Here is a 14,478-nt window from a genome sequence, read left to right on the forward strand (position 1 = left end):
CAGCACAAGGCTCCTCCCCCAAGGAGGAGGGCGGGGCTCCAGCGCTCCGGAGCAGGTTGGCCCTCCGAAGCTCCGCCCAACTCACCGCCGCAGCCAACCAGCGGCCGGCGAGGCGCGGCCACTTCCTGGTGGGAAGGCAGGGCAGTCAGCAGAGCTCGCTGGTACGAGTGTCCCGCATCGGCTGCGCGCGGGTCCCGAGCGGCCGCGGCCAGCGCAGGCTTGGCGCCCAGTTCCCGTCTGCGTGTGGGGCTCCCGCGGCATAGCCTGGCAGCTCCGCGTAGCACCATGTCCAAGCCACCTCCCAAACCGGTCAAACCAGGTAAGAGCTCGGCTCGGCGCGCCGCTCGTGCGGGTGTCCAGGCTGCGGGGCGCAGAGCCGGAGTTCCCGACGAACCCCCTCGGGCTCCCTCCGCATCGCTCGTCAGGACGGTCCAGCCTGCGGAGTGGTGGCAGCACCTAGGTCGCGGCCACTTCCTCATAGCTCGGCGTGTCACTGTCAAGTTGGAGTTCTTGACCGGCCGGCGAACGGGAAGTGCGCTGCGGCTGGGTGGGGTTTGCACCCGTTGCCTGCGGGGCCCGGAGGAGAGCAGGCTGGGGACTCGGGGTCTCCGGGGAGCTTTGGAGAGCTGCACCCGTGCTGCCAGCGGGACAGTCTGGCCCGCGACCCTCTCGGCTCTTCGCGTTAGGCAGTGTCGCTCTGTCGCGCGTCCTAGTGCTTTGGTTAGAGTGACTCTGGCTAACTAAGCTAGAGAGAGCACGAAGTTCCTCAAAGCAGTGTGCTTGACCACTCTTCCTGGTTCACTTCTTAAACGTTGTTCTTAGAGTGTTTTCTATGATATGGAGAAACGAGAGCATTTAAAGGGACTGCTGCATTTCAGTTCGGCTAAATAAACATGTTGGCTAGGTAATTAAGAGAAATCGTAGAAAATGGGAGATTAATGACTGACGAATTCCCAGTCCTTTTCTTCCAATCTGCGACTTTGATATTGCAAAGGCTGAAATTTGAAACGAGCCGTTTACATCATCCTTTATGGTAACTTACGCAGCTCCAGTGATTTTTTTTTTCCCCCTTGAGCTTTTTTTATTTCTAAATGTCAGTCACTCCAAATTTAATAATAACTTTTGTGGCGGTATCAAGCTCTCGATTTTGAAAATAATGCACACATATTTGTGAAATAGGCATTCTCTGATGACTTAAAATTTTCAGGGCCGAGGGTGAAGGAAGTGGCTTAGACTGGCTTTGGCCTGAGCAGAGTTAGGGCGGTGCTGGTTAGAGGTTCCTGCCTTCGATGTGAAATCTGAGAGGTTTGCAATTTGCAATTTAGATGCGGATGTGTGAGGTGGCAGTTTTGTAAACTCAGCTGTAAGTCAGGACCTCAAGTGTACTGAGTTCTTTGATAGCTAAACAAAGCGCTTGATTTGGAAGAATGTCCCGGAGAATCGGGTCCTAAGGTTTTTTCCTCTCTCCAGACTCATTAAAAGTGAAGTCTGGGTTGCCTCTGTGAGGGCTGGTAGGAACCTGCCTTCCTGTATGCTGGGATTGTGAACTCGTGTGTTCACGCACCCTTGGGTGTGGTTTCGGACTCATCCTGTTACTGAGTGCAGATATGCGCTGGGAACTACTTTTGTTGTCTACATCTCTGCTTTTTTCCTCAAGCAAATCAGAAAACACATAGCTAAACATTTTTACTATATAGAGAGAACCCTGACTTCACAGGGATTTTACAAGGGAGGCCCAGACATAAATACAGTTGTCATGAAAGTCAATTTGTTGACTTAGTAATTTACAATGAGAAATATTAGTGTCAGTAGGACTTAAACTATGTGCTGTGTTACTTGTGACAGAAACTTTTATTATCATACTGGCCCACAGATACTGTGTGATAGGTCCTGGTCTATACCTAATCCATACATATTTGAATTCATTTACTTCTCCCAGCAACTGTATCAGGTCAGTGCCATTATTATTATTATTATTACTGTTATCATTATTATTATTTTGAGACAAAGTTTCTCTGTATAACAGCCCTAGCTGTCCTGGAACTTGCTTTGTAGACCAGGCTGGCCTCAAACTCACAGAGATCCGCCTGCTTCTGCCCAAATAATCACACAAAAACTATATTAATTACAACACAGACCAATGGTTCAGGCATATTCCTAGCTAGCTCTTACATCTTAAATTAACCCCATTTCTATTATTTTATATTTTACCACAAGGCTCGAGGTTTACTGGTAAGGTTCTGACATCTTTCTCCTTCAGCAGCAACGTGGCACCTCCCTGACTCTGCCTTCTTTCTCCCTGCATTCAGTTTAGTTTTCCAACCTACCTATATTCTGCCCTACCAAAGGCCAAAACAGCTTCTTTATTAACCAATGGTAATAAAACATATTCACAGCATACAGAGGGTAATCCCACATCACAGGAGTGGGAGGCAGCGGGACACATTGCCTCTGCGGTCACAAGCAGAGAAGGATGTATGCTCCTGTTCAGCTAGCATCCTCCTTTTTATCCAGATGGAGTACTAAAACCCAGGGAACGGTGCTGCCTTGGCCAAGAATGAGGCTTCACAACTCAGTTAACCCAGGCCTTCTTTAAAGACTGACCTACTCTAGGTAATACCCATAGGTAAATCTAGAAACTTGTCTTCTACGAGATTCCATAGCCCAATTTAAGTCAGTCTAAACCATCACAAATAGATAGCAAGGGACAATAAACAACAAAATAGGTTAATGCATTTTTCAGACCAGGCAGCCTGTACCAAGCAGTGGGCTGCTGTTCTGGGTTGAGTCTGCCTCTGCCTCACCACCTTGTCTGGTCTTTAGTTTAAACATTCCTTACTGTAACTTCTATTTTTGGCCTGTGCTGGGCACTGGGGGTTCCCAGGAACAGCTCTTACTTGTTTGTTTCTTACTTAGTTTCTTTATCTACAGTTAGTTGGCTGATTGCATCCATTTCATTATTTAATCCTATATATATATATATATATATATATATATATATAAAATCAAAAGCTTAATGTGTAAGTGGTGCATGTCTGGAACCCTAGCACTCAGTGAAGTAAGAGACACCCAACTATGCAGCACCTATCTCAAAAAACAAAGTAATAAGATGTATTTTCCATTTTAGAATGTTTGACACATGCAGATAAACAGTAAGTAAATATATTAAAATTTAAAACCCATTCTTATCACCTAGCGATAGTACACTGTATGAATAACTTCTCAGGTCCCCCCCCCCCCATAAGTCAGTTTTTATTACAAAAGGAAAACAGAAGCAATTATCTTTAGAATGGTGTCCAAGTATCAGTTTGAGATGTCTTGTTGTGGGCTGGAATGTTTCTGTTCTATGTTGTCTGTATAATGCTTGAAACGCCGTTTCAATCACAGTTTGTCTGTGCCTTGGATAGATAGCCTTTTACCTTCTATGTTGTCACTTTTGGCCCCTGAAGGTTTGTCATTGAAACCCTCCCCCTACTCATTAGATTTGGCACCCTGGCTCAGTCTTCAGTGCATAGGACTGACCTGCCCTTCAGAGCCCCGAGGCCTCTTAGTGCAGAGAGCTTTTGTGTGTTTTTCAGCCACCCTGGGAGCCTTGCACTGCAAGGAAAGTGGCTCTACCTAGCTTGAAGGTGTGCAAGACAGAATTCAGTTTTCACAGAGATGGAGAAATATGATGGGCCGTGGGGTAAGGAGTGCACTGAATACCATATGTACCTCCAGACCATCTCATTTCAGACAGATTTGGGGACAGTCCACTGTAGTTGGAACCTATGTCTGACTTTAGCCATCTTCTCCAAATGACTTATTGATTTTGGTGGTGACAGGAAGGCATCATAAATATTTCATGTGTTCTGTGGAAATAAATCTGTGAAACTTAGAAGAAGCCAGCCAGTGTTCTGGCCTTTTAGTCATGATAAAAGCACAAAAGGCGTTGTATGTATGCCCTTTAAATAAAACTTGAGAGGAAAAGAGTCTCGTCTAAACTGGTCTCAACTATTGTGTAATCCACCCCTGCATAAATAATGGAGCAGTAGTGAGAGTGATCACTCGACTCCCAGATGTACACCGGGATTTTCCTTCTATACTTGCAACGTTTATACCCAATGACTGAGTGAAGTCCCAGGGGAAACTTTCTTAGGACTCCCTGGATGATAGCGATGGGCAAAATGAACATTTAGTTGGCCCAACACGTCAGGGCCGGGAGCAAGCACTCCGTATCCTCTATCTACTGTGTTTATTCTGACTTCACTGTGAATGGGTCCCTATATCCTTGTTTTACTCAAGATAAGTAAGCTACTCGATGCCTCAAAGATAGCTGTGCATGGTGTGGTGTGGTACTAGAGCTCGGGCTTTAACTTGGACATGTTATGGGAAGGGGGTTCGTGTTTGTGATTGTGAGCCATAGTGCATCTGTAGGGGTCAGAGGGCAGCTCTCTCTCCCAGGAATCAAACTCAAATGCTTAGGTTTGGCTGCTGGCACCTCAACCCACTGAGATCTCTTCCTGTTCCACATTAGAGGAATTTGGAGAAAAATGTACATATTGGTATGAAGAGGGTTTGGGTTTCTTTTAAACTCCTGCATGGTATTTGCGGATGTTTATTTAAGGGAACCCTACTGATGCACATTTTGATGGTTTCCAGTCTTTGGTAAAGCAGTATTATAGCAGGTAGTTAGTTTTGCAAATCCACAGGCTGTAGTCCTGTAGTGGGGTTTGTATATCAGAAGGTGGGTGTACTGCCATTTTTGGAGACATTTCAAATCGATCATATCAGTTCACCTAACCCTAAAAAATTGCGACCCAGCCAAAGTAGGAAAAAAATGTAATACATTTGACTTGGATATTATTGTAGATGATCGGAGGGTTGGAAGCACAGGGCACAGAGCTTGGGGGGAAACTGAGAAGGTGTCACCGAGGAACGGTAATATAAGAAGGGGCATGCTGAGGAAGAGTTTGCTGGAGTGTGAAAGGGAAAGACATTTGACAGAAGTACAGAGGAAACACAGCTACTATAGGCATTTGACTGACTACAGATACCAGGGTTTTCCAAGTTTCCAGGGAAGCGTGGTGCACATAGGGAACTGCAGACGTGTGTGTGTGTGTGTGTGTGTGCCTAGTTTTTGGAAAATGGTTCTGTTCCATACAGAAAAAGCAAGAACCGAAGTATCCACCAACAGGTGCGTCTGAGGATGTGGTTTTGTGTATTGGTAGGCTGTGGCTGTTGAGCTTGTAGCTGTAGTTAAAGAGGATTAGGTACTTCAAAAGATTGAAACAAGTTCCCGGGTGCCTGATGCGGCCACCTTCCTATTCTTGCCAATCATTTCCTACATTATTTTAACACCCGAAGAACTTTTTGAACACCACAGGCAAACTTCTCAACTTAACTTTGGAGGCAGGAACTGAAGGGCAATTTTGCAGTTGTCCATGTTTTGTTTTGTGGTTTTTTTCTGCTTGTTTGTTTGTTTTGTTTCGTTTTTTAAGAAAGGGTTTTTCTATGTTGCCCTGGCTGTCCTGGAACTCACTCTGTACACCAGGTGGATCTCAAACTTGGAAATATGCCTCCCTCTGCCTACCCAGTGCTGGGGCTAAAAGTGTGTGCCTCCTCCGCCTACCTTAAGTTTTACATTTCGATTGGCATGGTATCTTCCCTATGAATTTGATGAGCTACTCCGCTGGGAGAAAGAAGCCTAGTCAGTCAGTTGCCATGATTCTCCCACTCCAGACAGACGCAAGTTAAGATCTTTCCTGGTAAGCCAGCTCGTGGTGCTACACAGAATATTAGAAATGGGTTAGATCAATATGTAAGAGCTAGCCAATAAGAGGCTGGAACTAATGGGCCAGGCAGTGTTCAAAAGAATACAGTTTCCGTGTAATTATTTCGGGGCATAAGCTAGCTGGCAGCCAGGAGCCGGGCGGCAGGAACGTGGCCCACAGCTCCTTCAACACTACTCCAGTTTTATATTTTTGGATTCACCAAGCACCCCGAGTCCATCTTTTCTCCTGGCTTTCCTGATTTCTTGGGAACTTGGGGAGCAATTTGAATTCACACTAAGGAAGATGCTACTACCAGTGGCATTGTAACTGAGCCTGAGGGACTCACTCAGGCCCCTTACAAGAGTCAGAGGGAGCACCAAGCAGGGTCTTCCTGACCTGCCTCCTTCTTAGAGGCTCCCTGCTGGCCATCCAGGGTCTACCTCACTCCTGTGAGACAAGAGCTACCCTTCAGTCCTGGGCTTAATCTGGGCAGGCTGCCTACCAAGTGTCCTCATGAGACTCTCCCAAACAAACACTGCGCTTCCTGGGAGATGCTGCCCCATTCTAGCCCTGTAAGCATAGATGCGGGGCCTTAGATGAGACTCCGGAAGTCTGGAAGATTACTGTGTCTTGCCTTTGCTTAAAGTCCAGACCTCTCTTTGATGTATTGCTTGCTGAGGTTTCCGGGCTTTTCTAGAGCACATACTCTGTTTGCGGGTCCGTTATCTCTTGATGAATCAGAGTAGCTTCATCTTGATGGTACTGCTGGAGGACCTCAGTTGGAGACATTCTCATGGATGTTTTGGGCTAAGACTCTGGTTTTGAAACATTGCAGCAGAAAATCATTCCCTCCCAAGTTCATATACCAAATATGTACTAAACTTGAAGTTGGCCCAGTCTTAGTTTCCTGTTGGAGAAGAAAGCTGCCTTTTCAACCACATCTGTATTTAGGGTCTAAATACAAGTTACCCACTGAGCTGCCTACTAGGATCTGGTCATAACGTAGCTGCAGTTTTAAGTAGGATTTGCTGCTGTGGCAACCACTGCCATCCTCTTTCTGAGAACCCTCCCTCTGGTTCTTGCCGAATACCTTCCTTCCCCTTCTGGAGGGCCTGGTCTGTACTCAAGTGTTGAGACTCGGGTTCTTTGGGGACCTTTGGTTCCTTAGGACTTAATTCTGGTTGTTAGGAGCTGTATTTTCTGGAACAAGCTCTTGCCTGTTTCCTGGCTGGACTGGGGTCTCTGATGTCTTGACGTCTGTTTTGGACTCCCTCCCAAGACAGGGTTTCTCTATAGCTTTGGAGCCTCTCCTGGAACTAGCTCTTGTAGACCAGGCTGGCCTCGAACTCACAGATATCCACCTGCCTCTGCCTCCTGAGTGCTGGGATTAAATGTTTGCACCACCACCGCCCCTGGACTCTCTTTTGACTGGTATCCAGATCCCCAATGCTCAAACGGTCCTTACCCCTTGTTATTTGCCACTGTTTTATTGTCTAGTACCCGTCCAGATGGGCCCTCGGCTATTTCTGATGTACTCTTTCATAGTCTGGAAGTCTGTCTACTTTTGTGTAGCATTTAATGTGGGCTTCTGTCCTTCCTCAGGCCTCATCTTAGGCAGACCTTAATGACATGGCCAACTTGTCTGGGCATCATGGTGGCACCTTAAAGCACCAGGGTCACAAACCTGGGGAGCCTTACCACAACATCTTCCTTAGAGTTATCCCAGTCTTCCTCACTCACAACAGTTAGAACTCAGCTTCCTTTTTTCTCTGCCCATGGGCCCTGAACATGAACTCTCTGCTTCTCATTGATGAGTAAGCGCACTGTCCATATTAACCAGTTCACTAATCTATTGTAGTCCCCATCTCCAAATTGCTTACATTAAAATATAGGGTAAGGGTTAGCTAGTAGCGTGCTTGCCAAGTGTGCACAGAGACCTGAGTTCGAACCCCAGGATCATATAAACCAGACATGATGGCGCACCCTGTAATCACAGCATGGGAGGTAGAGGAAGGAGCATCAGAAGCTCCAGGCCAGATTCACTGATGTAGCAAGTTTGGGGCCAACCTGTGCTCCATGAGACCCTGTCTGAAAGCAGACAAAAGGTGTATATACAGTAAGTAAGAAACATGCTTCTGGGAAGAGCTCCCTGAATAGTGAGAGACGCTCTAGTGGCAGGATCAGGTATGAAAACCACCTCAGAGTATTAGAGGCCCTCTCTGTGCACCATAGAGGAGGAGGCCAGTTATAGAAATGAAAAATAAAACCCAGCTTCGAGATGAAGTTCTGGTCCTGAGTTTTCAGATAACTTGCTAGGTGACCATGGTAAGTCACCAGACAACTCTGGACTTCAGTTTTTGTCCCATGTTAAGTCCGATTCCAAGTTTACTTCATTGCTTTGGACTCACCTTTTATATAATCTCTCATATTTCTGAATAATTTCCTGTACACTGCTTCTCATAGACCCCAGGATCCTTTAGTTACTCCCTGACTACCCCTAGTTGTAACTGCTGCTTAGTCCGTGTGGATCCACACTTGCGGAAAGATGGACTACACCAGGTCAGAGTTCCAGGACTGATACCGAGTGGGAGGAGAGGATGGCTGAGGACTAGGGTGGGGCCCAGTGTATGGATAAGTGATCCATTTCACTTGTTCTGCCTGTGTAGGGTAGTGTTTTGTGTACAGCTAACTGGAGAAAGAACATTGGGTACCTGGCAGGATGCTTGAAGGGTACCACATGCACCGATTCTAAGGAGACCATTGTAAAATGTGACCCTGCATGACTGCCAAGACAGGCTGTTTTTTTCTTGGTCACTTACTTAATGAATATTTTTATGATCTGAGAAATTTCTTACAATATATTTTGATCATATTCATATGCTCCTCTCCCAGCTCATTCCAGACCTAACCTTTACCCACCCTAAACTCTCCCAACTTCGTGCCCCCCCTTTTTAATATCCCACTGAGTCTGATTTATGCTGCCTCTGTAGTCATGACTTTGCATCCTCTAGAGCTTGGTCAACCTAGCAGGGGTCACACCCTTAAAGAAAACTGACTCTCCCTTTCCCAGAAGCCGTCAACCCAGGAAGGATTTTACGTTTAGAAAATGTCAGCTCAAAAAAAAATAAAAAAAAAAATAAAAAAAAAAAAAGAAAATGTCAGCTCTGTGGGTGGGAGCTCTAGGAATATGACTTGTAGGTCTTAGAAGTTCTGTGTGTAGTGTCCTTTAGAATTTACCTTTCTGGGGCGCTCCCATCTTTTCTGTCTCTTTTAAATGTGACCGTCTGAAACTATGGGCTCAAGGTCAGACCTTGCTTTATAGGAATTCTTGCTTCTGATTCTAGGTAAGAGGATTTTTGTTGCTGGTCTTTTTTTTTTTTTTTCAAAACTAAACAAAACAAAACAGGTTTCTTTGTAGACCAGGGTGACCTCGAACTCAGAGATTGACCTGTCTCACTCTCCTGAGTGCTGGGATTAAAGGTGTGTGCTACCACTGCCTGGCTCTTTGCTAGTCTTTAACCAGAGGGATGAGGAGCCTTCCCTTGCAAGGATGACTGTCCATGTGTCACTCTGCATTGATGTGCATCTCTCTAAGAAACCGAAAACCTTTTTCCTTCCATCCTCACTCCCCGACTACTAAATAAACAATGCTTAGACCTGAGGTTAAGGGATTAACTCAAGAATTTATTATTATAGTGATAGGAACAAGTTTCATTGTCGTGACTTTAGGATTCAATAAATTCAGTTTGAGCCGGGCGATGGTGGCGCACGCCTTTAATCCCAGCACTCGGGAGGCAGAGGCAGGCGGATCTCTGTGAGTTCGAGACCAGCCTGGTCTATAGAGCTAGTTCCAGGACAGGCTCCAAAGCCACAGAGAAACCCTATCTCAAAAAAAAAAAGAAAAAAAATAAATTCAGTTTGTTGGAGATTATAATACTTTGAATATTAATTTCTTGGGAAAGATGGTAAGAGGTGGTGGGCTACATATGAATGTACCAATGAGTATAGAGGAGAGCGCATCCTGTGTCCATCTCAGAGCCTGCGGTTAAGGTGACCATGGCTCCTGGGTGGGGTCACAGCCCTGAGAGTTCAGGGTCTTCTGTCTTCTGTCCCAGCCACTCATTCACATGTTCAGCAAGTAATGCCATAGGATCTAGGCTTGAGAGGGAGGGAGGGCATCTTTAGAGTGCAAGGGCAAATTCCATAGTCTCCTCCCACATGTCTCCATGCTCTTAAATGTGTGGAATGATGCTCTGGGTACCCAGCAATTCAAATGCGTTTTAAAAGCAATCCAGGAACCTAGTATGGCCTCAGAGGGGTGCAGGAGGGACCTTGGGTCTTAGCAAGTCCTGGAGGTGAGTGAGGTACTAAACTTTGTGACCTTCAGGGGTTGCCTCCTCCTCCTTGTCAGGTTCTGAGAGAAAAGGGGGTTTCTACTCTTAATAGTCCTGTAATTTACCCTGTTCTAATTGTGACTCCAGAAAACCACATTTTAAGTTTAACTGGTCCTGTTCTTCAAGGATGTTCTAGAGGCCTCTGCTCCCTCTTCCTTCTTCCTAAACTGCAGTGGTTTGGGGAAACACCCTTTGACCCTGCAAAGGGCACCTCTGGCCCGGTGAGAGCCTCTTGGACTTATTGGTGCTTTCCAGACCCCATTATTTCTGTCAGACCCTTTGTCTATGTAAAGTTCACAGTTCACGCCACAGTTCGTCTCACCTGCGAGGACCAGGGCTCATCACCCACTGTCTGTCTGCTGCGTAGTGGCCAGGGTTGAAGAGATGGAGACTCCCGGTCAGGCCCTGGAAGGGAGCGGCAGGAGAAGCATATTTTAGTGCCATATTTCCAGGGCCACCGTCTGTGCTTGTCCCTCCTGTGACAGGTGTGGTACAGACCTCTGAAGTAACATTGCTGGGCTCGAGATGTACCCAGGGTTGCAGTCTCCAGCTGGAAGCCGGGCATCAGTGGCAGCACTGCTCTGGACACCTTGCTGGTTTCTTGCAGATAGAAATCTTGCCAATTTTTCTAAACCTGTTTCCCCATTTTTGAGCCCCTTACCACTGGCTGTGCCTTTTCACCCTCCCCCCCCCAGAAAAAAAGCCAACAACAACTGGGGACTAGACCAAGGGCCTCACAACACTGCTCTTGAGCCATATCTTCAGCCATCTTTTTATTTTGGGACAGACTTTGCTGTCAAGCTCGACTTCTTGAGACAGGGTCTTTGTGATCACTTTGATGTGCTGCAGAGAAAAAAAAAATAAAATCTTTTTGTTCTTAGAAGAGGAAGGGGTACATTTACACAATGGAGTTCTACACAGCAGAAAAAAATAATGACATTTTGAATTTTGCAGGAAAATGGATGGAGCTAGAAAACATTATTTTGAGTGAGATATCCCAGACACAGAAAGACAATTATCACATGTACTTACTCACTCATAGGTGGTTTTTAAACATAAAGCAAAAAAAAAACCAGCCTACAAACCACAGTCCCGGAGAACTTAGACAATGAGGACACTAAGAGAGACTTACATAGATCTAATCTACATGAGAACTAGAAAAAGACAAGATCTCCTGAGTAAATTGGGAGAATGGGGACCTTGGGGGAGGGGAGAGGCAGGGAGGGAAGCAGAGAAAAATGTAGAGCTCAATAAAAAAAAAAGAAAAGGAAGGGCTCAGTTTTCAAAGGTGTTATTTGTTGATTTTTTCTTCTCTTTTTCTCATTATTTTTTTTTCTGTTTCAAACACACCCAGGTCTTATTTTGTTACACCAGAGTTTGAGTATTAATTTTCTGCTACAGATTTGGCCATGCAGTTGAAGCTATATTTTGACCCCTTATGATTCTTCCTGTCTCTCCCACACTACAAACCCTTGTTTCCCTGCCAGGTTTCAAGAGTCCATACATTCTCAACACATTTCTCGGGTTTGTATACACTGAATACATTTCTCAGAGCACATTGTCTTGCTAGGGTGTGTCCGTGGGAGCTAAGTCTAAGAGGGTTTCATCCACGCTAGTGTTCGAGATCTTTAAATCTGAAGTGTTTTTTTTTTTTTTTTTTTTTTTTTTGGTTTTTCGAGACAGGGTTTCTCTGTGGCTTTGGAGCCTGTCCTGGCACTAGCTCTTGTAGACCAGGCTGGTCTCGAACTCACAGAGATCCCCCTGCCTCTGCCTCCCGAGTGCTGGGATTAAAGGCGTGCGCCACCACCGCCCTGTTGCTGCTGCTTGCTTTGTTCTTTTCACAAACTTTCTAACCACTGGTTACACACATTAATACATGAAATGGTCTGACCTGTTGTTTCCAATTACAGACCTCCCAGTAGTAGGACAGAATGTCTGTAATCAGTATGACTAGTCTACAGAAAGAGGTGTGGATCCTGGAGGGGGGGGGGCGCGGATAGGAACAAAGACACTGGAGTGAATCCCTGAAAGGAAAGTTGTTGTTTAATAAAATCCTACGTTTTATGAAAATGTGTGCACATATGTATGCATGTATATGTGTGTGTATATGCATTTCCTGTGAACTCTATTTTCAAGCATGTGAGAGAGTGTACACATAGGCTTAGACATGTAGGTTTTTAGCTATTGCTCCACTAGAAGAGTTGGCTATGACTGCCTTCTTTGATTATGTGGGATTCATATGCAGTTCCCAGCCATTAGAAACAGTATGGGAAAGCAACTAAAAGATAAAGTAAGTCCAAACACCCCTCTGCCTGCCTCTGAGCTTGAGAGAGCCTAGCACATGTTCACACCCCAAGCTTGATCTCTCATCCTTTTTTCCATGCTTTGCCTCGAGCACACTGACCTGGTGGATGTCCCGGAATGCACTTCCTGCCCTGCAGCCCATGAATACTCCCAATGGTCTTTGTTCTGGGACTTCCTTTCCCTTCCCTCCCTTTGCATGGGTACTTTATGTTGTCATTCTAACTCAAGACATTTCCTCCTGTAAACTGTGCTGATTTCAGTGTTCACCTGTGTATGTGAGTGTTTTGCCATTGTAGGGGTTTGTCTGCCTGCCATTTCTTTGCATGACTATTTCAGGGAAAATAGGGAAAAGGGGACCCCTATTAGTTGATCCTGATAATTACACATGACTTCCAAGTTGCCCTTGGAACTGGACATTAATAAGGAACATATTTTCTTGTAATTCCTAATCACTCCAGCAGTTTATAACATAAAGGAAATAAACATGACTTGTAGTTCTGTTCTCGAAGGAAATAGCATTTTGTGTTTTCTTGTAGTCTTTCTTTATGCATATCTTGCTTTACATAGCTAATTGCATGTACAATACAGCCAGTCTCTTACATAATAGCACACTGTAAGTTTATTCCCCCAAAGCTATATATTTCAAACATTCCAGATCATGGGGCTTTGCATATGGGACAGGTGCTCTGCCACTGAGTCACGTCTTCAGCCTTCCCTTTGCTTTTGAAACAAGCTTTCCTGGCTTCACTCTGCTGCCTGGTGACTTTGAATATCATACATCCTGCTTAAACCTTCCAAGTACCTGGGATAACAGGGTCATTTAGTTTTCAGTGAATGGTTTTTGTGTTGGGGAATTTCTTCTCTCTGGTCTTGGATATGTAGAGTCATTTGCCCAGCTAATGGTCTCATACTGGAGGAAGCTGGGCCCAGCCTCACTTGGGGTCTTTGTGGAGCACGTGGCTGCAGCTCCCCTTGCTCTGTCATAATACGCCTCTGTCTAACTTGTTACTTTCAGAAGGGGCCGTGGGATAGGGGCAGATTCTGAGTATTTCAGGCTTGGTGGGCTGCACGACATCTGTAGTGATTCCGCATGTCGTGAGAGCGTGGACCAGACAGAATGGGAGCGAACAGCGGTGTTCTTGTTCTGATCAGTAATACATCTGGTCACTGAACTCAGATCACTTTTATGCATTGGGACATACTGTTTTAAACTGTGAAGCTATTCTTAGGGCGTGGGTCATGCTGTCCGCTGTCAATCATGGGGCTTCAACCATTTGGAGAGGTGGTCCATATCGTCTCAAGGCTGTCATCATTTCTTCCTCTTTTCTCCTGGTTTCCTAAACTACTGAGGAGTGTTCAACAATCATTGTCCCCTTTCTCTGATATTTAGTTACCCAGGGCATAGTCATCAAAGAACTTGTCGTACAAAAAAAAAAAAGAACTTGTCATTTGGAATTTTAGGTCCTTTTTTTTAAGGATGTTTATGTCATATGGAGAAGACATAAAACTAGCCAGCATGTATGCTCTTTCAAGAACTAAAAGTAACTGAGGTTGCTGGAAGGTACTGCAGAGTAGAAGCAGATGAGAAAAAAATGGACTAGAAAGGCACACTGTTAATAAACAGAACCCTCTTGTCAGGAAACACACTGGCCACTGTTTGTAAGGAACCCGCCATTCCTGCCCCTGAAATCAAGACACGTTGCAAATTCTTCTGTCTTTCCCGCCCCTTTTTGGATTGCAGAAGGGGTAGCAGTCAGAGATGGGGTAGTGATGGGCTAAGAGGAACACAAACAGTGTTCGTTGACTTTTCGGTTGATTTGCTTTAATCCAAGAAGGTGAGGATGTGGGAAGAAATGTGTCCAGTTAGATTTTTCTACACCGCCACAGCTCTGGAACAGTCCTGTGCCTCAAATCACTCTGCTTTTCTGCCTCTTTTTAGTTTTGAAGGAGCGGGTTTTTGTGGACTGATACACATGGAAATCCAAGCCAAGAAACGTGTTCTGAGATGCTCTTCCATTTATGGGCGT

The 14,478-nt window shown here is 45.4% G+C and overlaps 1 protein-coding gene across 1 annotated transcript in view; it reads left to right on the top strand.

The window, feature by feature from the left end:
* The first annotated feature begins 111 nt into the window (after positions 1 to 111).
* Positions 112 to 14,478, top strand: part of Ostf1 (osteoclast stimulating factor 1) — a 52,031-nt gene continuing 37,664 nt past the window's right edge. The window contains exon 1 of the mRNA XM_041662222.1: positions 112 to 319. Within this exon, the coding sequence (XP_041518156.1) occupies positions 286 to 319 (34 nt within the window). The 5' untranslated portion in view covers positions 112 to 285. The remainder of the gene's footprint in view (positions 320 to 14,478) is intronic.

The sequence above is a fragment of the Microtus oregoni genome, unplaced genomic scaffold (assembly GCF_018167655.1).
Source record: "Microtus oregoni isolate MIOR12 unplaced genomic scaffold, Mior012 000012F_ref0000307, whole genome shotgun sequence".
In the NCBI taxonomy this organism is placed as follows: domain Eukaryota; kingdom Metazoa; phylum Chordata; class Mammalia; order Rodentia; family Cricetidae; genus Microtus; species Microtus oregoni.